The sequence below is a fragment of the Gymnoscopelus braueri genome (assembly GCF_963280865.1).
Source record: "Gymnoscopelus braueri genome assembly, chromosome: 4".
Classification (NCBI taxonomy): domain Eukaryota; kingdom Metazoa; phylum Chordata; class Actinopteri; order Myctophiformes; family Myctophidae; genus Gymnoscopelus; species Gymnoscopelus braueri.
In genome coordinates this window covers 57744695-57772140 of record NC_137605.1, presented here as the reverse complement: position 1 = coordinate 57772140, position 27446 = coordinate 57744695, and the positions used below count along the sequence as shown (strand labels likewise).

The window sequence follows — 27446 nt, the reverse complement described above, 5'->3', positions numbered from 1 at the left end:
ACAGCACAGAGGTACAGGAGGCCTTGTTGCTACATGTGGTCAGTGGAAGGGGCCGGAGCAAGAGCAAGAGCCAGGTTTCTTTGTCCTCACAGTATTTATATCTAGACTTCACATGTGTGTCTATGCACTTGCATACGTTGCCTTCGTGTGTGTTGGATGTGCACGGAGTTAGGTGTGTGTGCTACTGTACATCTGTGTGTGTGTGTGTGTGTGTGTGTGTGTGTGTGTGTGTGTGTGTGTGTGTGTGTGTGTGTGTGTGTGTGTGTGTGTGTGTGTGTGTGTGTGTGTGTGTTATGCATGTAACGTAAACAGAGGAATGGTACAGGGGTTTTGGATGAACTCCAGATGTTTGTAAGTGAGCCTGAGTCAGTCATTAATTGTACCTGTCACAATGTTCTACTCTAGCTGGAAAGCACTTTCTGTACATCGTGAGGCCTTCCGCTGAAGACAGTGTGTGTCACCAGTGTCCAGATTCCACACTAGCTAGATGTCATTATTGGAAATAAAATTGTCTCCATGCTGTTATACCCTTAATATTATAGCTTTTGTCTAAACAAGCCCAAAATTGGAGATTTGAAATGATTTGAAAGGATTCATTATAATATTAACAAGTAAGACGCACGAACGCGGGAAGCGAACGCCCCAAAAAAAAATAAAAAAATAAAAAGGAACCTATAAAAGAAATTATTAAAAATACAAAAAAAATCTGCATTAAAAGGAGCATCTTAGAAAAATACAAATTCACAAAAAAATTACTTTTAATGTTTTTGAACAATTCAACAAAGTGTTTGAAGTGCCTGTTTCACCCACTTCCGGGGGGCGGAGCCAAAATCCGAGCCCGAAGTATTTGTTCGTAGACCCCCACTTAGGGGGGGTAGAAAAAGTTTCGGAGCGATTCGGGCACTTTTCATTTAACATGGGGTTTCAATGGGGAGTTTTTAGGAGCCTTCTCCGGGGCGTGGCTTCCGGGGGAAGGGGCGGGCTTAAACGCAACCTTGACAGGTGTGTTCAGTTTTCAAAGACCTTTCATTTGATTTGATGGTACGTCTATATTGGACATTTACTTGGCTGCACACAGGCAGTGCACACAATACTGCACACAGAGATGCAGAGACACACACAAGCCGAGCACGGTGTCATAGTAAGCTCCACTTGCGCGGAGGGGCGCCTTCGGCGCGCCTCCTTTCGCTGCGTTCGCAAACAGCAATTACAGGTTACAAAAAGAAGAAAGAAAACATTCTTAAGCCAATAATTTGATGACGAGCAGTGGGTTCCGGTAGGAGACACAAAGAGTCTCCTTTGTAGTGATGTGCGGGTCGGATTTTTTCATGACCCGCCCCGCCACAAAACCCAACCCTCTTCAACCCGCCCCGCGAACCCATATATAAATCTATGGCTCAACCCGCCCGCGACCCACGGTGGGAAAAAAAAGATAATCATCATCATAATAGCTCAGATTTATATAGCGCTCTTTTAAGTACCTAAAGTCGCTTTAAATGTCTACAGTAGCACAACATTGTAATGGGCTAAATAAACAAGCATGTTGTTCAAAATAGGGATTTATTAATTTTTTTGCGCGTGAGAGCGGCTGACCCGCTCACCCGCAGCCCGCATAATTGCCTCTAAAATCCTGACTCAACCACCCTTGCCGCGGGTTGACCCGCGGGACCCGAGGGTTACGGGTTGGCCCGCTCATCACTACTCCTTTGTGTCTCCTACCGGAACTGCTCGTCATCAAATTATTGGCTTATATTAGGAATGCGACAAAAACAAAAGAATATCCATGAATTCAAGTCTCCATGGGGTGAGTAATCGATAGAAAATACGTATTTTTTTGGGTGAACTATCCTTTTAAGGGTTGATTGGGGTAAGACTACACTGCATTTTTAGGAAGGGGATACAATATGAATAACTGCTTATTTTGTACCCCTTTTTCTCCCCAATATAGTCATATCAAATGCCAATTGATTCCTCCCCACAGTTGCTGTGTTGTATCTTACTGACTCACCTGCCAGTGAGGAGCCCCCGCCGGGAGGACGAAGAGTTTAAGTTCTACGCCTTGCGTCGAACACTCCCTGTTGACAGGTGCCACCCCCCAGCCCGTAGCAGTACGTGCAATGACAATAGGCTCTATACACAGCAGCCATATTGTAAAGAAATTGGGCCTCTTCTTACTTCCTTCACAGGTGTTACCAATGATACTAATGAAGGCTCTGTTCCATTCTGGTCAGGGTGCTGATATTGTGCATGTTGGCTCACTAGAAACACTCCATTTTGGTTCCCAAATGGCCCCTTATGGTGGGTGTGTAACTCTGAGAGTGTACAAATGGAACCAAATGGACCCTTACAGATCCATTTGGTTCCATTTGTACACTCTCAGAGTTATGGGGGTCCTTGAAAATAAGACAACCACTATGCCACACTAAATGGAACAGAGCCTTAATTAGTATCATTGGTAACACCTGTGAAGGAAGCAAGGAAGGGGCCCAATTCATTCCCAATATGGCTTCTGTAAATGTAATGCCTCAACTCCTACAATTCCTGTGCTTGTCCCCAGTTCAATATGATTATTTTGGTGGGGTCATGGCCTGAAAAGGTTGAGGTTGTCAACCTTGTTCATGTCAAAGACCCCCAAACTTTGTATCCGTTTGGCCACAGACTCCCATCTGAAAATGTGTTGTGCCAGGGACCCCCATATAAGGTGTATTGTTAAAATGTTACAGAAATATTCCACACTTTCTCAAGATATTTTTTAAATAGCCAATCTACAAGCTCACATGTCGTTGTGAGCTTGTAGATCGGCTATTTTCAAATAGCAGATGTATATTGGTTAAACTTACTTTGATAACATATCAAACAATTTGTCTGAGGACCCCCTGGAACCTGAAGGACCTCTGGGGGTTCCCGGACCCCACTTTGAGAACCCCTAGCCTAGATGAAGACTAAATATGCTGTAGTGTATATCCTATAACAATGCTAAATTATGCTTTAATGACAAATACACAATATACTGTATTTCTTCCAGAACTACAGTTGTTCATGACTTATACTATTGGTTCTTTGGTGGTGGTAAAAAAATGAAAAGAAAAAAAGGGGGAAAAAGCAGCATTTCTCCAGAATTCATTCATACTGGAACAATACATTCAAAAGCAGCAGGAATAATTAACTGCACTAGCGCAGTGGTTCTCAAGCTTTTCAGGCAGCGACCCCCCAAAATAATCATATTTGAACTGGGGACTACCCAAACTAATAATCATATTTGAACTGGGGACCACCCAAAATAATCATATTTGAACTGGGGACCACCCAAAATAATCGGATTTGAACTGGGGACCACCCAAAATAATACTCATATTTGAACTGGGGACCCCCCAAAATAACAATCATATTTGGACTGGGGACCACCCAAAATAAACTGGGGACCCCCCAAAATAATAATCAGATTTGAACTGGGGACCCCCCAAAATAATAATCAGATTTGAACTGGGGACCCCCCAAAATAATAATCAGATTTGAACTGGGGACCCCCCAAAATAATAATCAGATTTGAACTGGGGACCACCCAAAATAATAATCATATTTGAACTGGGGACCACCCAAAATAATAATCATATTTGAACTGGGGACCCCCCAGAATAATCATATTTGAACTGGGGACCCCCCACCCTGCCAAGCACTTGGAATTGTAGGAGTTGTGGCTGATCTAGTACAAGCTCACAATGCCTCACGGTATTTTCAAAATGTTTGCCTCTTTCTTATATTATTTGACATTTTGGCAATGTTTGACCAGTTTTTATAGAAGTTTATTGATTACTTTGGATGCAATAATGGCCTTTTTTTCATTTCATTTCGGTCCTTAAATTGTCACTTTACTGTCATCTGGGGACCCCCTCATAAAATAATGACCTACAGGTTCAGAACCCCTGCACTAGATCATCAGACCGTAGCCCACTACTAGTCTGATTGTCAGACTGCAGTACTCTACTTATCGACATAACAATAGGCTCTATGCAAAGCAGCCATATTGGAAAGAAATTGGGCCTCTTCTTACTTCCTTCACAGGTGTTACCATGATACTAATGAAGGCTCTGTTCCATTCTGGTCAGGGTGCTGATATCGTGCATGTTGGCTCACTAGAAACACTCCATTTTGGTTCCCAAATGGCCCCTTATGGTGGGTGTGTAACTCTGAGAGTGTACATTTGTACATGCTCAGAGTTATGGGGGTCCTTGAAAATGAGACAACCACTGTGCCACACTAAATGGAACAGAGCATTAATTAGTATCATTGGTAACACCTGTGAAGGAAGTAAGGAAGGGGCCCAATTCATTCCCAATATGGCTGCTGTGCATAGAGCAAGCCCCCAGAACCCAGTGGTTTCATTGAAGCCAATTGAACATGCTGGCCATTTGAGGTATTGCAGGTGTGGCCAATGTATGTGAACGAGGCCATGGGGCTTCGAGAATCTTCAGTGACGCGTTCGAGGCCCCAAATAGGCCTCGCCCATCACATTTTCCAATACGTTTCCAACCCGGAAGAAGGGTTCAAATAGGCACATGCGCTGGGTGAGCAACTCAATGCAAGTGGATGGGAGGCGATATCCGGTGCCCTCTCTATTATTTTTAACTCTATGGCATAGAGCCTATTCATTTAAGGTAAACTCTACAATGGATTGGATCATGTAGGGGTGGGGAAAACGTTCCACAGACACTTGATGAAACTGGTCAAGTTTAGGCATGGCTTAGATTTTGGTATCCACTATTTAAAATAAAAAAATTAAAGGTCTCATATGGCCAAATGTATTTATTTCCCCTGTGTTTTGCATTGGTTTTGCACTAAGGAGCTGAGTAAACATTGTGCAAATGTTGAATTTTTTGCGTGTGGTATTTTTCCAGAGAAAACAAATAAACTGTTCTACAAGCTATTTAGAATTGCATCCCATTTCATGTGGATACGGACTGCCTGGGTGCAATATTAACACAGTCTTTTCCCAGCTGTCATTAAATTATTAGGTAGGTAAACACAACTTAAACCCATTAAGACCAGGAACACATCTGTATAACCACTTAAACCATTATTGTATACTTTGGGCTATTCAAAAATGGCAGCTCTACAAGCTCAAGTGCCGGGCTATGAGCTTGTAGATCTGCAAAAAAGAAAAGTACATTTTGGAAATAAAAGTGAAAATGTGTGCAAATCTTTGAATTATATATATTTTGTAAGCAAGCATTTTTAACTCAAATCTTTGCTTCCGGTGGGGGTCCCTGGAACAAAATATTTTGAGATGGGGGGTCCGCGGCCAAATACATATCATTTTGGGGGTCCTTGACATGAAAAAGGTTTGAGAACCACTGATAATAGCAACATACGTTTACAAAAAATTAAATAAAAAAGTTAGGATTTAGAAGACATTTTGTAGAATCCCCCAGAAGTAAAGATTTGAGTTAAAAATGTTTGCTTTCAATATATATATATATATATTCAAAGATTCAAAGATTTGCACATATTTTCACAATGTTGAAGGTGTTTGCTGTAGGTGTTACTGTGTTACAGCACTGAGTTAACTGTACAGGAGCTGTCCATGCTGACACACATTTAACACCTCGAGTAAATAATAAATAAATGCACTCGCAATTCATGTCATTGCTAGACCTGGGAAACATGTTGAAGTAATCTAGGGCTATGACCGTTGTCGGTTCACTCAATTAGAAAAGATAATTTTATAAAATAATCAACTAATCCCTATTTTGGGCATGTCATAGGTGGAAAACTTAAAGAAAAGTGAAAATATGAAAATAGCCGTTCTAGAGCTTGTAGATCTGCTATTGTCACTATTACTGCGTGACATTGTTGTGTAGTGAAGTATTATATAACCATAAGTGATTAATTGAAAAAGTAATGCATAGAATAATCACTAGGAACATAATTTTTGCAGCCCTAAAGTAATCAATCATGGAATAGAGCATTAATTAGTATAAGTGGTATGACCTGTGAAGGAAGTAAGGAGGAGGCCCAATTTCTTTCCAACATGGCTGCTGTGCATAGACCATATAGCAGTGTGACTTTATGTAAGTCCACCAAATCCAACCATTCTAGAGTCTACCTATGTTTTACAAACTTTCTTCTAAGTAAGGGAGCTTTGGTTAGTTACTAGATTCATAATAAAACAATTAAAAACAGGGGGGGGGGGTATAAAATAATGTCAAACATTCTACTCACTAGATATCAGACCAATAAGACAAAAACAAGAAAGCTGGAACTAGGAAATTATTCAACATATTTAGATCGCAGTTTATTTCAGGAATGTACTTAAGTACATTTATGAGAACTTTACTGAGTATTTGTGGATACTTTCACTCCACTACATTTCAAAGACAAATTTTGTACTTTTGACTCCACTATAATTCTAGGAAGGTGCAAGTACAAATTAACCACTTAAGCCCTATTTCAAATGTCGTGAAAATAGCAATCTACAAGCTCACAACGCGATATGTGTGAAATTGCAGATCTTTATATTTTCACTAGTGTATACATCTTTTGAAAATGTCACATTTGAATACAGCAGCGCATTAAAAAGAAGATTTGTACTTTTGAATACTAGTATTTCAAAAAGCAAGTACTCCAGTACTTTAACTCAAGTGTAGAGCAACGTTCAATTGTAGTCCAGTAATATTTGACCAGGAGTATCTATACTTTGACTCAAACACTGGGGTTGAGCACTTTGTCCACCACTGTTAAAATTGTCACATGGTGAGATTCCTCTGTTCTAGTATCCGTGACTTGTCCTCATCTTATTGGATGAGAATGAATGATCATTAGGTTTGTCCTGTCTGACAGTCTAGTCCACGTGTCAGCCTCGATGGCTTATTTCAGTGGTTCTCAACCTTTTCAAGACCCCCAAAATAACCACATTTGAAATGGGGACCCCCAACCCTGACAAGCACTTGGAATTGTAGAAATTGAGACGTTAAATTTAGTTTGACTCGGTTCCACAGATAAATATTGTGAAAATAGCAGATCAACAAGCTCACAACGCCTCGCATTGGGAGGCGTTGTGAGCTTGTAGATCGGCTATTTTCAAAATGTTTGCCTCTTTTTTATATTATTTAACAATGTGGCCAATATTTGACCAGTATTTATAGTATTGTTTGTTGATTACTTTTTTGATGCAGTAATGTTTTTTTTTAAAAGGTCTTAAAAGTCCTTGAATTGTCACTTCACTGTTATCTGGCGACGCCCCCAGACTCATGTGGGGACCCCCCTGGGGGTTCCGAACCACAGGTTGAGAACCACTGGCTTATTTGACAACAACACTACCTCGAGGGCTTCTCCCGTTCGTGAATCTTCATGTGCCTCTTCAGATGTTGGTTGAGATAAAAGTTTTTGCCACAAACTGCGCAATCGAAGGGTCTTTCCCCCGTGTGAGTCATCATGTGCTTTTTCAGATCCCCCATTTGGCTACAGCCTTTGCCGCAGACCGTGCACACGTAGGGCTTTTCTCCCGTGTGGGCCCTTATGTGTTTCTTCAAATCGCACACCTGGCCAAAGCCCTTGCAACAAAATGGACAACTGAAGGGCTTCTCGCCCGTGTGAATTCGCATGTGTTTGGTCAGATCTCCCTTCTCGCCCCAGGCTTTGCCACAAACTGTACAACTAAAAGGTTTTTCCCCAGTATGAGTTTTCATGTGTCTGTTGAGATGTTCATTTCGACTAAACGTTTTGCCACAAACTTCACAGCTAATAGTTTTCTTCCCCGTGCGACTCCTCCTGGGAGACGTCGATGACTTCGGATCCTGGGAGAGGTTGCTCGTCGAAGACAAAGTCCGTGCTCCTACGTTTCCTGTCTTGTGTGCTTTTAAAGGTGACTGATCTTCGCTGGCATCCCACTCGTCGCTGTCTTCAGTGTCAGATTCGGAACAGTGTGAGGAGAGGAGCTGGTCGTCACTCGATGGTTGTGACGTTCCGCGGTCCTCTGCATCAGCTTGCGTTGTCATGAGTTGAGTTGAAGTGCTGGCCAGAGGCTCCGTCTCTATGTTTTCATCACCATCTTCACTTTTAACCGCTGGGAATGTCAACATGGACCCATTAGCCTCCTCTGCGCATGCAGGTAGCTCCTCTGGTTCCTCTTTAATGTGCAGAGGCTGAGGTTCCTCCGGGAACATAGTGCTCTTCTCCTGCTGTTCAGCGGACAACTCTTCTTTACAGATAGGGAGGAAGTCTAGGCAGGAAAAGAAAATTAGAGAAACAGTGGTCAATTAGATACTTAATATTTACTTATTCCCCCCCCCTCTATTATCTCCACTACACCTGCCCCCCTGAAAATCGACAATTCTAATAGTCAGTCAAAGACCCCTCAGTCGACAGAAGTTATTTCATTGGAACGGTCCCTTTTATTTCTGAATAATTGTCAACATCCATAGTCAATATACTGAGGGACACGCGAACCCACAGTTGCACACCCAATGCTTCTTTTAAGTGTGTTCATCATTAGAGTCATAGATGTTTCCAATCATACCATACAGAACATTTAAATATCACAGCTATCCCCACAATAGTCTAGGTCTAGGACTACACAGCGTTGTGTTGTTGATGTAACAAGTGATGCTGGATTGGGCATTACTGAATGTTAGAATAGTCAAAGAGTTTTTTATAGCATTTGAAAGTGCATATCAGAGAGGGGACAGAGGTGGTATGTCCTCTGTAACAAGAGATTTCACATATCGTTGCTGTCGGGTGTAAGACCTTGTATGTCCAAAAACATGCGGCCACAAAGCATGTGGCCGCATGTGGGGCCACATGCGGCCCCCACCTTCACTTAATGCGGCCCGCAGGTTAATATCGGATTACTGATATATTATTGATTTCAGCTGTTACAATTCCAAACATGCAAACATGACCCGCTTTAATTACTTCAAACTATATTAGCAGCTTAATGACTAGTATTAAAATTATTAGAGATGCACCAATTGAAAAATCCTTGGCCGATTAACGATTTTTTTAAAGTCTGACCTGCCGATACCGGTTTTACCGATACCGATTTTCTGTCTAAGAACTAAACAACTAACTAGAATTTGTTCAGGCCGAGTACAAGTACTTAATTTTGTGTATTTGCCAATATAGAGTACCAATAACATTAAACCAGGAAAAGAACACTTATGCCATATCATAATAGTACAATATCCACAATCACAGACGATATCCAGTCTAATATCATGATATGGCTATAATATTGATGCCCTAACTATACAACGAAAGGCCTAAAGTCATTACAAAAAGAAGAAGAATTTGTAAAAGAATACTACTTTAGTCTATTTATTTATTTTTATTTGTACCATTGCTGCTATGGCTGTCACTGTTATAGAGCTGCATGATTATGGCAAATTATGGGTCCACATTGAGATCAGTTATTGAAATTATTATTTTAAAAAATTGTCATATTTTTTAACAAAAAATCTTATCTTAATGCAAAATTATTTTCTTATTTTGACTAAAAGCAAAAATAAATAAATAAGGTTTTCCCATTCAGACACATAGCATGTATGTCTGCATTTAATTGTTTTCAAGGTGAGAAATGTACCTTATGTCAATAGTCATGGGGTCTTCAACAGGGGGTCCGGGACCCCTAGGGGTCCTCAGAGTTACTACAGGGGGGCCGCCAAATCTTTGTGTGATATGATATTTTTTTACATTAACCACTAGCATCCCATTTTTGAGGAGGACTTAAGACAAAAATAGCAGATCTACAAGCTCATGAGCTTGTACATCTGCTTTTGGCAAAGAGGTATAGGTGTATAGGGGGGAAAAGAGCAGATCAAGTTTATACAATATAGAGGGGGTCCCTGCTTCATCTCTCTCTCAGCTAGGGGGTCCTTCCTTGGCCCTGCTCTAGTCTAGTCTAGTATCTTGCTCAAATTTAGTGTAATCATTCCTGCATAATATAAGGTGCATGACAATAAATACTGTACATGTCAATAGATAAAACTGATTCATCAGATTCAAGTAGGGATGCACTGAATGGGGAATTCTTGTCAGAAACCGAATACCGAATATAGGAAACAGTTGGCCGAATTAACCGAATGGCCAAATATGATTATTTAAAAAATATATATATTTTTTTGTTTTTAACTATTTTTTGCACCATTGCCATGACGGCTGTGCCTCTGTTGTAGAGCTACATGATTATGGCAAAACCTATAATCACTAAGGGTCCATAATGAGATCTAGTGGGGCGGCGTGGCACGAGAAATCAGCCTAAAATTTGGCAGAAGTGTTGATTGACATATTGGAAACACAACTGGATATTGGGACATCACAAATTCTCACCCTGGTGGGCGTGGCAGGCATTTTTCAAAATGGCCACCAGCGGTTTGTCAAACCATAAATCACCCACTAGCAGCTTCAGCTTTTGCCATAGGAAGCTGAAATATTGCATGAAGGTCAAGTGTATGTGTATGGAGCTGTGTGTGCGTATCCATGTAAATTGGTTAAAAGGGGGTGTGGCAATGGGAGCGGCCGATCATAAAAAGGTGCATAACTTTGATATAGATTCACAGATTTGCACAAAATGTTGTGGAAAGGTTGGTCATGACCCAACTAACAGCTGAGTAACTGTTCATACCATCCTCCAAAAAAGGGGGGGTGGCAGTGGGATCTGCATATGGGGCAGCATGGCCCAACATAATCACAATAATCTGTGATTTTATGATAAAAGTACCACATTTGGTAATTGTGTTGATAAATATATTTGGAACAAAACTAGACAATGGAGTATCACATATTTGTTATCATATATAATAAGTAATACAATCATATATGAATCATAATTGTATTATATTTAGTGCCATGAATCAGTAAAAAGATGTATTTTTGTATCCTCCCTGTGCATTTGGTTAACTTGTGTCCCCAGTGTAGTTTGCCCCATCCTATCTTGTGTTGATTGTCCACCGAGTTCACCAGTGGCTAGTTAGCTTCCCAGGGTATATGCCTGTCTTTTTCCCTATGAGTGTTTGTTGGATTGAAGGGACAGAAGCACGTACGTATCAAACCTACAATTATTTAGAATGGCATTTCCTTGATAAATACAACTATTGGTAGTATAGTGCCAAACTAGTCCTATTTTTTTTCAGGTAGATTTTAATTTGTTCTGAAATATACAAAAGATAATGTGGTGTTTGTATTGTTGCAGGTGACAATCATCAAGCTGGTTAACTATGTCAAAGAAGTTTCTGCTTAAAGATACAGGGTGTCCAACACCCTTGATGGCTTCCAGTTCGAAGCCCACAAGCAAGATAGACTGGGCCCTGTGTGTCATCTGCCAAAAAAAACGTAATGAGACACTTACTGACCCAATGCTTACTAAGCGGAAAGATGCTGGGAGTGCCTATACATCGTTAGCAGAAAATCTCCTGAAAATGAATGAACTGAACAAACTACCTGACAGTATACAGATAGAGAAACTAGATGAAGGTGAAGGACTTAAAGCTGCTATGGTTGTCAACAAAGCTGAACAGATGATGCTGACACCATTGCAGGGCCAAGTAAACGCACCAGGCGACATAGTACCTACACAGGCAAACCAGAACAGGAAGCACTCTGTTTTTTCTGTTGCAAGCCAGCTGGAGCTGATGGTTTACATGAGGCATCAACATTTCAGCTAGACAGCCGAGTTAGGAGATGTGCAGAGCTCTTACAGGACACAGAACTGCTGGCTCGACTTAGTGCAGGAGATATGATTGCACTTAAATCGAAATATCACAATACATGCTTGGCGGGCCTCTCTAATCGTGCCAGAAAACACAAAGATGAAGAAATGCGGGAAACCGACAAGGAGACAGTGGTATCAGGAATTGCTTTTGCTGAAATTGTAATGTACATTGAGGAAGCACGCCTTCATGACAGCACTAAACCGGTATTCAAGCTGACTGATCTGGCTAAACTGTACAGGTCCAGGATGGAGCAGCTTGGCATTTTTGTTGCACTCCCTCATGGAGCTACCTGCGGATTATACTAGGGTCAGTCCACTCTAGGTGGACACGCACTGACCTTTTGCACCTTAATCCCTTGTATAACGCACTGACTTTTTTTGGTCTTTTTTATTGTGCTCCTTTTCCTCTAAGCACCTTAACGTCCATTGTCTATCATGCACAGTATAAGTATAACATGCACAGTATACAATACATTGCTGCTATGCTCAGGCACCTTAGTTTAGTTTTTTTTAGTTTTTATTATCTCAGGTAATTTGTAAATATGTAGATAACTTGTCTGGCCTTCTGTTGCTCTCTTGTTTTGATCTCCTTCCCACTTACCCCCCACCCTCTTCTTCTCCCCCCCCCTCTTCTTTCTATGGAAACTAACGTTGCGATGGGAACGATGTACAAAAAAGAATTTCACCCACTTTTTTACCTTGTAAACCTGTGATGTGACAATAAAACTGATTCTGATTCTGATTCTGATTCTGATTAAGCTTGATAATAAAGTGAACACAACCAGATTGAAGGAAAGACGTGTCGCTCAGATCCCAGACCTGCAAGCTCAGACCCAGGGGAGGGATATCCTTCTTGCATTCTCTGATGATATTGGTGCTGCCCTGACCAGGGCATGTGAACGGGACAGTGACAATGATGCCGTGCACCTGGCTCATGCTGCACAAATTGTGCGTCGCCACATGTTTGATGATCATCAGAAACCTTTCACAGGGTTCCAAGAGGGCTGTCAAAGAGACTCTGTGCCAAACCTACTGCTAGCACTGGTAAACATGGTCCTTGAAGGTCCAAGCATCAAAGACCAGAGTGAATGTCCAGCAACATCTGCAGCCCTAACCATCGCACAACTGATCAAGTTCAACAGCATCAAGACGGAAAGACGGATTGGAAGACCCACCACATCTGGCAACCTCAAACACAACACTGCTCGGGAAACACCTTTAGCGATATATATAGGCCTGATGGTCCATGCCCAAACCAGGAAGAGGGAACTTGTGGACCGGCTTTCACATGTAGGTGTCAGTATCTCATATGACCGTGTGCTTCGTTTATCAGCACAGCTAGGAGATACAGCCATCCAGCAGTTTAACAAGGAACAGGTAGTCTGCCCTCCTAAAATGTGTGGTGATCTCTTCACAACTGCTGCAGTTGATAACATTGACCATAACCCTAGCAAAAAGGGGGTCCGTGGACCACCAGAGGTCCAAATGAACCCTTACGGGTCTGCAACTCTCAGGGTGTACAAGTGGAACCAAATGGACCCCTTAAGGGGGGCGCATGCTACCATTTTCGGTGGTCACCTTATCACCGCGGTGGTGATAGAGAGCTCTCTCTATCACAGAGAGCGCTCTCTCTATCACCTAAAGGGTGATAGGGTGACCACCTCATTTGGTAGCATGCGGGTCCTTTTACAGGTCTGTAACTCTGAGAGTGTACACATGGAACCAAATGAACCCTTACGGGTCTGCAACTCTCAGGGTGTACAAGTGGAACCAAATGGACCCCTTACAGGTCTATAACTCTGAGAGTGTACACATGGAACCAAATGGACCCTTACAGGTCTGTAACTCTGAGAGTGTACAAATGGAACCAAATGGACCCTTACAGGTCCGTAACTCTGAGAGTGTACAAATGGAACCAAATGGACCCTTATATGTCTGTAACTCTGAGAGTGTACAAATGTAACCAAATGGACCCTTACACGTCCGTAACTCTGAGAGTGTACAAATGGAACCAAATGGACCCTTATATGTCTGTAACTCTGAGAGTGTACAAATGGAACCAAATGGACCCTTACAGTACATGTCTGTAACTCTGAGAGTGTACAAATGTAACCAAATGGACCCTTACAGGTCCGTAACTCTGAGAGTGTACAAATGGAACCAAATGGACCCTTACAGGTCTGTAACTCTGAGAGTGTACAAATGGAACCAAATGGACCCTTACAGGTCCGTAACTCTGAGAGTGTACAAATGGAACCAAATGGACCCTTACATGTCTGTAACTCTGAGAGTGTACAAATGTAACCAAATGGACCCTTACAGGTCTGTAACTCTGAGAGTGTACAAATGGAACCAAATAGACACGGATTAGAGTCCCATAGATTACATTTTTTTTTAAATAAAAATGAATACATAAATAAAAAGCATATCAAATGGGGGTTGGTTTCCTTTGTTATTGTGGCCTGCTATCACAGTAAGATTTAAGGCAGTTGTTATCAAACTTGTTTTTAATTTCAAGTACCCCAGTTTGCTATACATAATGCCACAGACCCCATAACTCTGACAGTGTACAAAGGGTCCATTTGGTTCCATTTGTACACTCTCAGAGTTACAGACCTGCAAGAGTTCCTAACTGTCAATTACTGGAACGACCTCAAGGACCCCTGGGGGCACTTTGAGGACCACTGATTTAAGGAATACCATTTTGATCATTATTCTGTGCTGATGTATTAGTGTGGCTTCATTTTCTCATTAGGTGGAACTGCTTTAATTTATGTTTGGGGTCTGAGGTTATCAGCATGTAGTAATAACAGGGCACCACCTACAGGATTACAACAGTATTGTAACATGGAGCGCTTCTTATTTTCATTCAGGAGATATTGGCTTTTTTTAAATGTATTATCTCCAATAATTCACATCACTTGCCAATACACAAACATTGCTCTAACAAATGTTCAATTATTACCTGCTGATCCGTGATGACTGATGACAATATCAGTTAGCTTGCAAAAAACTTTAGGCTATTATTAGCTTAATTTAATTCACATTCACAACTTTCCAAATCCCCCTGTCCCCCCCTCTCACCTGAGGAACCAGTCAGACAGGGTGAGGAAGGGGAACAAGTGGGATTTGTAGTGTAGTTCAGTGGTTCTCAACCTGTGGGTCGGGACCCCCAGAGGGGTCCCCACATGATTTTCCCCAGATGACAGTGAAGTGACAATTTAAAGACTTTAAAGACCTTTTTAATACCTAAAAATCAAAAATGTAAATGAATTGAAAAAGACCATTAGTGCATCAAAACTAATCAACAAACTACACTATAAAAACTGGTCAAACATTGGCCAAATTCTCAAATACTATAAGAAAGACGCAAACATTGTGAAAATAGACGATCTACAAGCTCAGCTTGTAGATCGGCTATTTTCACAATTGTTATCTGTGGAACAGAGTCAAAATGCCTCAACTCCCACATTCCAATTGCTTATAAGGGTGGGGGGTCCGCAGTTCAAATATGATTATTTAGGGGGTCCCCAGTTCAAATATGATTATTTAGGGGGGTCCCCAATTCAAATATGATTATTTTGGTGGGTCGCAGGCTGAAAAGGTTGAGAACCACTGGTGTAGTTGATAATATAAAAATTTGACACTATCCACAGAGGAATGATGTTGAGAATACTTAAGGCCTACGATGTTCCTCCCAACCTACTCCGAGCCATTGGGACCATGTACACGGGAACGAGAGCCCAAGTGACAACGCCCGACGGTAACAGCGAGGAGTTCAACATCCAAACCGGAGTGCTGCAGGGTGACACCCTCATAGATATATATAAACACTAGATGACTCACCCGCGCAGCTGGCCAATGGAGTACGACGTTGCCACATGGCGGCCATCTTGCGACAGTCAGCTCGCTCATTCATAACATTATGTCTATGGTACATACATGTACTATTGAAATAACCATAGCGTGCTAAATTTTTATCCGATTTTCAAACGGTTTGAAACCGAGATCTCGAGAACCGAGATGACTGGAGACTCCGATGGAGGGCTCGTCTGAGGACGACGTAGAGAGAAAATGGTCCAGCGTTTCTCTTAGTTATACCAACATGGATTTGTCAACGTTGTCGTCGTCATAGCTTGGTTGTCATAGGGGAGATTTCTAAAGATCTTCTTTAGGATTTTTTTCAAAATTCCTCAAAATAATTCCTGAAGAAGATCCCGCAGGATCAAAACGTTGAAGCAATAAACAAGTGGAGCTGAGAAATAACCAGTGTTGCGGACTTTATTCCTTTTCTATAGGCCTGTCATGATTATGACATTTTACTTGACAATTAATTGTCACAAAAAAAAATTACGATTAACAATTTATTTGTGTTTCTGTCGTTGTAACATTATGAATAAAATTACATTTATGTTTGGCTTTTAGGCTTTGTAAACAAAAGTCGCACTGGACAGATATGACAAATAACACATACCAGTATTTAATTACTTTATACTTTAAATAGTTGTAATAGCCGGGCTTGTAGATCTGCTATTTTCACTATGTTAGATTATTTTTTTAAATATATGAACATTTTTAACATGGAAATGATTATGACGATTATGCCAAAAATGATTGACGATTATCTCTAATAAATTGTGATCAGGCGAATATGTAATAATTGTGACAGGCCTACTGTTCTGTTGCATCGCTGTTTGTTCAGCACCTGGGTGAGATTGGATGTGCAGCGCCTTTGAGATTTCTAAAGATCACAACAACATGTAGGGTGTGTTCCACACAGCACTGACACTAAGCAAAGGACAAGCAACAGAGGGAGAGATACAGACAGGGCTCCCACTGACAGTGGGACCAACCCAAGGCACAGCTAGGAGGAGAAAGAGGCACACCACCTACATAGACACGCTGCAGAGCTCCAGACCCTGATGCTAGACAGGGGAGGGTGTGGAGGGCAGCGATCCAGGAGTCCTGAGTTGGTTATCGGGCCTGTCGGCTAGTCCACACTGCAGCACACGATACGCAAAATCCCAGATGATATCTAGTATCATGTAACTATGTTGATATATTACGTGACAGCTCTAGTTGGTACAGATGGTAGCCTCGTTTTTGATTTATAGAGACACTAGCTGTTGGTTGAGGCAGGGACAAGCAGCCTATAGGAGCAATCATAGGACACAAATGTAATTGCCATGGGTTCTTTTATTTTACCTGAGAGAGTGTCGCTCCTGGCCTTCCAATCTGCTAACGTTGACCCCTCATCATCAGCCTCCTGTGGTCTTTGAAGGAGCTCTGTGTGCTCCTCGGTCATCATGTGTGGAAGCTCGGTCTCCTCCTGGACCAGACTGGAGCTCCTCTCCTCGTGTTCAGATGAAACCTCCTCTTTGTACACAGGGAGCTGAGGGACATCTGCCAGGAGGAGAAGAACATGGTGTTACCAGAGAGCAGCTCAAAGTGATTTATGACTGGATAGCAGCAGTAGTGGACAAATGATGTACTTAAGTCAAAGTAAATTTTCTTTTCAATATCAATAGATTGCAGTATTGAAATTTAAAGCATTTCTGCCTACTGATTAATTCAGTAATTTCCAAAAATAGTGAAAATAATTAATTCACAATATATTTTGGTAAGTTTGGGTCCCAAGGGTCCCTCTTCCTAGAAATGTAGTGGAGTCAAAAGTGCAATATTTATATTTGTAATAATAATAATAACAATAACAATAACAATAATGATAATAATGAAAAACTCAAACATTTACTTAAGTACAGTTAAGTAAAAATGCTTATTACTATCCATCAATGGATGGGCCGCCCTAGTGTAACGGTTAGAGCACACGCCTGTCTAGCAGATTGTCGTGGGTTTGATGTCAGCAAAGGGCATGCAGTTGCAACGGGTTCCTAACGCCAAATCAAATGGGTTCAGATCTGAGCCAAGTATCCTGAGGAGCTATCCATCACTGGATATGACATTCTAGTGTTGTGATTTCCTGCCTTTAAACCTTAAGTTATACTTTTCTTTACATTGCTAAAAGTGGCAAAAAATAGCAGATCTACAAGCTCACAGCGTGGTACAATGCGACATATATGTATTGCTGTTGTTTGCACAATCTTTGTGGAAAATGTCCCACCAACACTTCACTGCTTGTACCTGTATGAGTGACAAATAAACCCTCTTATTACAAGCTTGATTCTGATTGGTCAATCACTGAATTCAGCGGTCTGTTATTTTGGAATAATGAACGCTGAACTCAATAACAGACCGCTGTCCAATCAAAGGCTCAGAGCACCTGCTCATATCAACCTGCGCTGCTTGATTTTATGCCATATCCAACATGGTAGCCATGTAAACAAACACATGGTGTCATTTACAGCTAAACATTGCTTTCAAGAATGTTTTTGATATTGATTCCATTTTATCAACACTTCCCGTTGTTTTCCGAGGCAACCACGTTGCATTGGACGCACCTGGCATAAATTAATGTTATACTTTCATTACCGTAAGCAATGAAATCCTTTGCTGTGTTACTTTTGGGTCAAATTATGAATTTATTTATTAAGTACCTGTGTAATTTGTGAGATAATCAATGGGGAGCAGGTCATTATTGAGAAATACATTCCTTCAGAGTGATAAGAACCCTGACGCAATATTGTCACCCTGTCAGGGTTTATCTCTCAACAATGACCTGCTCCCCATTGATTATCCCTTGCTTAATGTCTCTTAAATCATGGCAGGTAAATCTTGCCAAGCTATATATTATGCTTCGACTAATTCGATTTACAAAATTTAGGACACATTTACGCTCCTGCAAAGATGAAACGGAAGTCGTTTTATTTGATGGCCTTCCTGCCCTGGCATTTGTGCCCTCAAAATATTGACAACACCAAGTGGTCTTAGTGGTCTTCCCTAAAATTATGAGATTCCAGGCCACCATCCATGCCTTTGCTTTAAGTTGCTTTTGAAAACCTACCTCTATATCAAGTGTTTGTCTTAACTTCCTTGTTTTAATTTAAAGCTCTGTTGTGCTCTGTACAGCACTTTGTAACTTTGTTTTGAAAAGTGCTATAAACATAACATTCATTATAATTACATTAATGTAATATCACAGCCATTCTAGGGCTATGTCTCATTCTGTGCTGTACTGGCTACACACGGGGTTACCTGCTAGCTCAGCTAGTTAGTGCACATACATACACAGCATATGATCATCATTACTTTATGTGCTGCTGGGTAGATTAACACTTCTAAATTAATGAGTTAGGAACCAAATGGAGCCTTATGTGTCTCTAAGACTGAGAGTGTATAAAAGGAACCCAGCAGGTCTCTTAAGAGTGGAGAAATGGAACCAAAGGGACCCCCCCTCCCCCCCACAGATAAAGCTATTTTCACAATATTTGCCTCTTTCTAACATAATATTTGACAATTTGGTATTAAAAAGGGCTTAAAGGGATAGTTCACTCTCGATTAGTCACCCCATGGAGACTTGAAGTCAAGGATATTTTTTTGTTTTTGTCGCATTCCTAAACCAATAATTTAGGTAGGCAGCGGTTCTGGTAGGAGACACAAAGGAGTCTCTTTGTGTCTCCTACCGGAACCGCTGCCGGTCATCAAATTATTGGCTCAGGAATGCGACAAAAAACAAAAAATATCCATGAATTCAAGTCTCCATGGGGTGACTAATCGATTTACTCTTACTTAATGTACAACATTAAGCCAATCATCTGGGGACCCGACCCCAAGTTTGGGAACCACTGCCTTTGATACAGGACACTTACAGGTCCATCTGGTTCCATGTCATGTGTATGATCTCAGAGTAACGGGTGGCCCCCATGTTCTTATAGTAGTTTAATACCTACCAAACGGAGGGTCCCTGACGTGGTGCGCGTCTATCAGCGTCCGCAAAGTGTCCATCTCTCTCTGGAAGAGGCTGCAGATGCACTCGGCGGCCGCACTGAGGCGCTCCAACACCAGCACCCTGACATTCAGGACATGATCATCATCGTTGCACCTCTGCTGCTGCTGCTGTCGTTTCTCCAACACACACAGGATGTCCTCTCCCACGGCGGACAGCTGCTGGCGAACACACACACTGACACACTGCAGCGTGCAGCTCCTGGTGACAGCCGACAGCATCATGTCCCGCTCTTTGAAGCTGCCCGGTCCCAGCTCGGCTCTAGGCTCTCCCTAGGCTGGCAGAGGGAGTGTAGCGCCCTGGGCAACCATTGTGGCACCACAATTGGCACTGGGTGAAAAAATGGGTTACAAAATTGTGGGATAAAAATGTAGTAAAAAAACTAAACAAAAAGCTGCCGGTCCCCCACCCCAAGTCCCCACAAGCAGTGGTGGACAGTAACGGAGTTAATGTACTTGAGTACTGTACTTAGAAGTACAGATTCTGAGGATCTGTACTTTAGTTGAGTGTTGGATTTTTTAAATTCTTATTACCCTTACTTGAATACATTTCCAAGACAACTATTTTACTTTTACTCGAGTACCTTACTAGGAAGGCTTTAAAGTACTGTCCCACGTTTAAAGCTGCGTGTGTCTCCGAGTCCCCACAAGCAGTGGTGGACAGTAACGGGGTAAATGTACTTGAGTACTGTACTTAAAGTACAGATTCTGAGGATCTGTACTTTAGTTGAGTGTTGGATTTTTTTATACACATTACTCTTACTTGAATACATCAAGACAAATATTTTACTCAATTAGATTTATAGGAAGGCTTTAAAGTACTGAGTACTTTTAGGTTGGCTGTTTTATTTTTCCTTCTTTCCAAAAAATGCAATAGGACAGACTTCTGCTCCTCACACTAGCCGTGTTTCTGGCTTCTGTCTACATGTACTTGAACTTTAAGTATTTTTAAAACCATATACTTTTACATGTACTTTAAGTATTTTTAAAAGCATGTACTTTTGAATACTTAAGTACATTCGACTCTGACTTGAGTAACATTTTCGCCTGAGCTACTTTTACTTGTAGTGGATTGAATGATTACTTTATTTATAAGTTTGCAGGAGAAAAAAGCACATGAAAGTACAGTTTAAATACAAGGTCAACTAAATAGATTAAAAAGCCCATGAAAGCCTAACGGCTTGTTTCAAATAGGGTCCTTTTGTACTCAATTCATAGTGAATGACGAGGAGTATCTGCACTCTTACTTGAGTAGCCTACTGGGGTCGAGTACTTCGTCCACCTCTGGTCGCTTATCATGTTGCTCTGCGTCTCTAGAAACGTGTGTCCGAGTCCCTATAAAGCAAGTCTAAAACGTGTATCCCGTGTCCCCATAAGCAGGTCTAAAACGTGTATCCCAGGTCCCCATAAGTAGGTCCTAACACGGTAAAACGTCCCTGTGTTCTATGTTTACTAACATGTCGTCTCTCTGCGTCTCCATCCATTGTTTCTCCTCTCTCTGCACAATGAAAACAAACACGCAACACTTCCGGGTCAACGTGCTTGTTGCTTTTTCCGACGCATGCTCAGCCGAGACATGGCCTGGAAGGGACGCGTGTCGCCGCCCTGGTGGTGGAGGAGTGTCAGTTACCAAATTAACGATTATATATATATATATATATATATATATATATATATATATATATATATATATATATATATATATATATATATATATATATACATATATACATACATACATACATACATACATACATACACACACACACACACACACACACACACACACACACACACACACACACACACACACACACATATATATATATATATATATATATATATATATATATATATATATATATATATATATATATATACACACACACATATATACATACATACATCACCTGTGCGTCCAGTCTCAATGTTGGTAAACAAATAATTGGTCTATTGATTTACTGTGGTGGAAAAAGTACTCAAATGTTTTACTTAAGTAAAAGTAAGTATCAATACTGCAATGTTGAAGTACTCTGCTACAAGTAAAAGTCTGGAATTCAACATTTACTTGAGAAAGAGTACAAAAGTATTGGTATCAAAATGTACTTAAAGTAACAAAAGTAAAAGTACTAAAATGTTTGAAAATAGCAGATCTAGAAGCCGATCTAGAGCTTGTAGATCTGCTATTTTAAAATAGCCTATGTATAAAATAGGGCTGGCTAAAGTGGTTAATGTATGTTTTATAATATAATGATTTATATCTGCAAAGTAAGTTTTCAAATAATTGTAGTGGAGTAAAAGTACAATATTTGCCTCTGAGATGTGGAGTAGTAAAAGTATTGAAAATTGGAAATACTCCAAAAAGGGCACGGTCACACCTTGCCTTTACTGGAGATGCGCAAGACCATGAATCCACGCATTTGCATTGACAAAGCATTGGCAGATTCCGCCGCATAGGTAAAATAATTGAGGTGTGACCATGCCCTAAAGTAAAAATCTCAAAATGTTACTTTGTACAGCACAGTACTTGAGTAAATGTACTTAGTTACTTTCCACCACTGCAGTGCAGATTTATACACAAGATGCATGAAGAGCATTTATCAGACTGAAGTGAATTAGTTTGAAGCTGTGGTTCCCAAATGGTTTAATTTCAAGGACACTAAGCTATTGTTGTAGGGATTACACACAGACTCCCAAAACGGGTGCATTTCTCCTTTCCGACATGTCGCCTTTCCGACGTTGACGAACCCTATACCTAACCCTAACCCTAACCATAACCGCACGCGGAAGCCACTAGTCGGAGTGGTGAGATGTCGGAATGGAAGGAGCACCCCTCCCAAAACTCTGGGTGTACACATGGAACCAAATGGACCCCACAGGGTCCATTTGGTTCCATGTATAACGCCAGCAGAGTTATAGACCTGTAAGGATCCAGAGTTATAGACCTGTAAGGATCCATTTGGTTCCATGTGTACGCTATCAAAAGTTACAGACCTGTAAGGGTCCATTTAGTTCCATGTGTACGCTATCAAAAGTTACAGACCTGTAAGGATCCATTTGGTTCCATGTGTACGCTATCAAAAGTTACAGACCTGTAAGGGTCCATTTAGTTCCTAGACCCCCTTAAACCCTCTCAAGGACATTTGGGGGTCCCCAGACCCCACTTTGAGAGTCACTGCCTTATACATGGCCCACAGGCCTGCTCCACTCAAAATGTTGTAAATGAATAACCTTTAACTTCTTTAAAAATGGCAATATTGTCGCAGTCGGGCAGAAACCTTGTATCTCCATATTTCAACTTAGTTTTTTTTCTCCCCCCCCCCCTTTAACGAATGCCCTACTTCATCATACAAGTGTCGCACAGACAGAAGTAGTGAAAATAGACGATCTACAAGCTCGCAATGAGACACCATGAGATTGTAGATCTGCCATTTTTTTATTTTTATTAAAAAGGAACCTTTTTGGACATACGTTTCCACCCAAATGCCATTAAACAATATACTAATATGGAAACATTTTATTTAACTTTTTTTTTTCTTTTTCAGTATGGTATGCGTGTCCAATTTTGATGTACGGCTAGGAAAATAAAGTGCTAAATAAGACATTGTTCATGTGCAAAGAGTCGTTTCATATGAGCTTTTTGTTTTCATAAATTATTGTTTTAAATGTGTTCAAATTTAGACTATATCATATTCTGAAAACTTTATTTACTCGTTACTTTGCAGAAATGATTATATTATAAAACATACATTAACCACTTTAGCCCAATTTTATACCTGGGCTATTTGAAAATAGCAGATCTACAAACTTGTAGATCTGCTATTTTCAAACATTTTAGTGCATTGATATTTTTGAGACATTGATTATCGTAAAACACACACTTCATCCATATATATATACATATATATTTAGGCCATTAAAATAAAAGTGCGGTGGGAGCGCGGTCCCACCAAAACATGGTCGGCTAGTTAAACGCAGGTTGTGCGCGGCCAGTTTTTTGCAGCCAGCGGATTCTAAAAAACGGGAGTGACAGGCACGTCACTCCCTTTCAGGACCCTCCCCGTAGCCCACACCGCCTTCTGCCTTGAGCACCATAGTGCTTCCTGAGTCTTGGGACGGTCCGCCTTCGACTTACCCGACCCGACAGAGGGGGAAAATCAGCTCCTGCCTCCAGCAGTTTTATGCTTCAAATGGACAAGTCGTGTAGAGCGGATAAACGCACGGTCTGCGCGACAGGCGGAAAGATCCGCTCTTGCGTGAATCCACGCATTTACATTGACCAAGCATTGGCAGATTCTGCTCCAGAGGTAAAATAAAAGTGCGGTGGGAGCCCGCCCTAACAGAGTATTTCTACATTGCTGTATTGATACTTTTACTTAAGAAATGTGAATACTTTATACACCACTGGTCATGTTTAAGATATTGCAAGATAGACAAGCCACACAAAAGGTTAGATTTGACATTTTATTATAAACATTTATAAAATCAAAGTGCAAGGCTCTTATGAAGCTAATCCCATCATTAAAAAAAAACAATAAAATAAAAAATAGCTTGTGCAAACAGCCACATTAGTAGCTTTACATTATCCAGCAGAACAGAAGGCAGTGGAACGAGCACCCACTAGTGGCCGTCCCAAACTTCTGGGTCTTATGAGGTCTGGGGACCACCAGAGGTCCAGATGGACCCTTACCAGGTCTGTAATACTGAGAGTGTACGAATGGATCATTACTCTATCAAACGGGGGCCACAGACCACTATTTGAGGGTGTTGTTTTTGCTCTAGGAACCCAATCTACGCTGAAACTCATACAAGCCTCAGTTAATGTAACTCAGTGTACAAATTGGTTCCATTTGTACACTCTCCGAGTTACATACCTGTTAAGGGTCAATTTGGACCACGGACGTTGAAGAAACGGTTTCCTAAAACATTGACGTCACAGAACAGTGACAACATTAACAACAGTCACAGACGGCAACTAAACAGCGGGCCACCAGAGCCGCAACATTAGATAGGTCACCTATTTCTGTACAACGTTGGTATAAAAACAAACAAAAGCAACTGGACAGCAAGTGAACAGTGACAGAACTAGAGGTAGTCACACACAAAAGGGCTAATATATGAACAGTGCCAATTGCAGTCAGAACATGAGATTACCCATTTCTGTCCAACATTGGTGTAAAAACAAACTTTTAGAGTTGTTGGGAGTTAAAATATCGATTAGTCACCCCATGGACACTTGAATTCATGGATATATTTAAGTTTTTGTCGCAATACTAAGCCAATAATTTGATGACCAGCGAACCGGTAGGTAGCGCTTCTGGTAGGAGACACAAAGGACCGGAACCGCTGCCGGTCATCAAATTATTGCCTTAGGAATGCGACAAAAACAACAAAATATCCATGAATTCAAGTCTCCATGGGGTGACTAATAGATAGAATAAAAGTCATTTTGGGGGTGAACTATCCCTTTAATCAAATTTATATTTCTTATTGCCATATTTGCCAAGATCCCTTAAATGGGATATCAAAGTGATCCCAAGACCTGTTTTATGGTTTTGAACTACAGCACAATCTAAAAACTCAGCTCGGATAAGAATTAAAAAACAATTCTGACATCTTGGGACCCTGGAGATGTGGAGGACAAGACTCTGACCCAGAGTTAAACGTTAGTGATATGGACCCCGCTCTGACCCCAGAGGTCAATGTCACTCCATAGGCGTGTGATGATGCATCTCTTCTTTCGGCTGTGGACGCTGTGGTTCCTCCTTCAGCAACCTGGGGCTCCTGGACACAACCTCCTCCATGTTGTCGCACACGGGGTGGTGCATGGGGTCTGGACAAAACAAGACATGAGAGAGAGAGAGAGAACTATTAAATCATGGATCTTCTGACAGGGTGGCCGGGACCGCTAGGGGGTTCTGAAGAGGTACTACAGTGGGGGCCGCCACATTTGTGTGTGATAGGAGCAACATGCAGCTTTTTTCCATTAAAAAAACAAAACACACACACACACACACACACACACACTTTAACAACAACATCAGAAACACCAAAAATAGCAGATATACAAGACATATAGCGTGGCATGAACCGCGCCATGAACTTGTATATCAGCTACTTTTGAATAGCCAAAGAAATCTAAAATGACACAGATGCGTTCGCGGCGTTAATGGGTTAACACAAATATCCTCTTCTGGGGGTCCCTACTGGACAACTACTGTGTGTACTATGATCCAACCTGTTCTGTCCACTTTAAGGTGTGGTTGCACGGTGGCCAGCAGTCTGTTGAGCCTCTCCAGTTCTTTGAGGCTCTGCTGGTTCTGTTCTTCTAACGGCGCCAACAGCTCCTTCACCTCAAAACAACAAGAGAAAAAAAATGGAGTTGTGAGACTCAGTGGACCAGTGGTTCTTAAAAAAGGAAAATAAGGGACACCCAGAAAAAGGTGAAATCTACAGTACAGTTATTGCATATTATATTAACCACTTGAACCCAGCATCCATATTCTGGGGGGAAGATCAGGCCAAAAATAGCAGAAGTGCACAACGTTATATTTGTGGCAAAGAGATTTGGTGTAGACAGAAACAAGCAACTCAGGTCCAGCTGACTAAGTTTGCAGGGGTCTTCAACGTTCTTCAGGCCAAGTACCCCTGAGCTGAGAGATAGATGAAGCAGGGACCCCTCACTATGTATTGGATTTGTGTTAAATGCGTTTTCAGACATTTAACCACTTAAACCCTCAATACTTTGTAAAATTTGGCTCTGTACTTGGTCTGCTCTTTCCCCCCCCCCTCTACACCAAACCGTCGCCGGAAATAGCCGATCTACAAGCTCACAACGCGTAGCAGATGTGTTGCGAGCTTGTAAATCTGATATTTTCCGCAAATGTTCCCCTCAGAATAGGGATGCAAGGGTTCAAGTGGTTAATGTAAAATTAAAACATTTGTCCCCATCACACAAAGATTTGGTGGCCCCCCTGCAATATCTATGAAGACCCCCCTAGGGGTCCCGGACCCCCTGTTGAGGTGGGTTTAAGTGGTTAACAACCTGTATTACAGTACATATGAGATGTTTGAACTTGTAAGATGTTTGTCATTGATATGTGTCCCTCATCAGTTCAATAAAGGGACGTGTCTTATTAGTTTCCAAATAAGGGACTATTCTGTATTTCAAGGGACGGTTGGCAACCCTACTCCAGGGACGCTAGGGGTCCTTGGTGGGGTTCCAGGGGGTCCCCAGCTAAATTAGTTAACATATCGGCACAATCAATTTAACCACTTGGCTTTGGCTATTCAAAAATAGCAGATCTACAAGCTCACAGCGCTATGAGCTTGTGGATCTGCTATTTTTGAAAAATCTTGAAAACGTGTGCATATCTTTGAATTATATAAAGCGAACATTTTTAACTCAAATCTTTCCTTCTGGGGGTCCCTGGCACAACACATTTTCAGATGGTGTCGGCGGCCAAATGTATATCAATTTAGGGGTCCTTGGCATGAAAACGTTGAAAACCACTACAACAAATAAATGTAATCAGATGTATCATTACCTCCACACAGATGTCTGAAGCTGCCACTCCCAGCCGCTGATTGATGAAAGAATTCAGCGTCTGACGGGAAGAAGACATGTTTGTTTGATTGACTGAGATATAAATAAAATAAAAGTTAAAACTGAGCTGCGAGTTACAGTGTCGCCAAACCACGACGCGTGTAACAATTAGTTCCGGGTCGGCAGTGTTATTTTTTTTGTTTCTGTGCAGGTTTAATATCTATGGGTTTAAGTAGCCTGTTAAACAGTATCCGGTTTAAAGCGGATACGGAACGGTCTGCCTGCATTCAATAT

At 41.3% G+C, this 27446-nt stretch overlaps 2 protein-coding genes across 4 annotated transcripts; both read right to left on the bottom strand.

Annotated features, from left to right (window-relative positions):
- Window positions 1-6303: 6303 nt before the first annotated feature.
- LOC308083767 (uncharacterized protein) lies at window positions 6304-21089 on the bottom strand. 2 transcript variants are annotated; one of them, XM_080426104.1, is made up of 4 exons: window positions 20854-21089; window positions 19552-19937; window positions 16910-17107; window positions 6304-8218 (listed from the first exon to the last, which is right to left on the bottom strand). In XM_080426104.1, exons 2-4 carry the CDS (start codon window positions 19829-19831, stop codon window positions 7314-7316), a joined length of 1383 nt encoding a protein of 460 aa, XP_080282230.1. In that variant the 5' UTR covers window positions 19832-19937; window positions 20854-21089; the 3' UTR covers window positions 6304-7313. The 2 variants fall into 2 exon arrangements, with proteins under 2 accessions (XP_080282230.1, XP_080282231.1); XM_080426105.1 differs by having other exon boundaries at window positions 19552-19879.
- A 2973-nt stretch (window positions 21090-24062) lies between these two features.
- LOC308084217 (uncharacterized protein) lies at window positions 24063-27291 on the bottom strand. Of its 2 annotated transcripts, none has more exons than XM_080426763.1 (3): window positions 27154-27291; window positions 25845-25959; window positions 24063-25439 (listed from the first exon to the last, which is right to left on the bottom strand). In XM_080426763.1, the coding sequence occupies exons 1-3, from the start codon at window positions 27229-27231 to the stop codon at window positions 25312-25314; spliced, it is 321 nt and encodes a 106-aa protein (XP_080282889.1). In that variant the 5' UTR covers window positions 27232-27291; the 3' UTR covers window positions 24063-25311. The 2 variants fall into 2 exon arrangements, with proteins under 2 accessions (XP_080282889.1, XP_080282890.1); XM_080426764.1 differs by having other exon boundaries at window positions 25845-25953.
- Window positions 27292-27446: the final 155 nt, after the last annotated feature.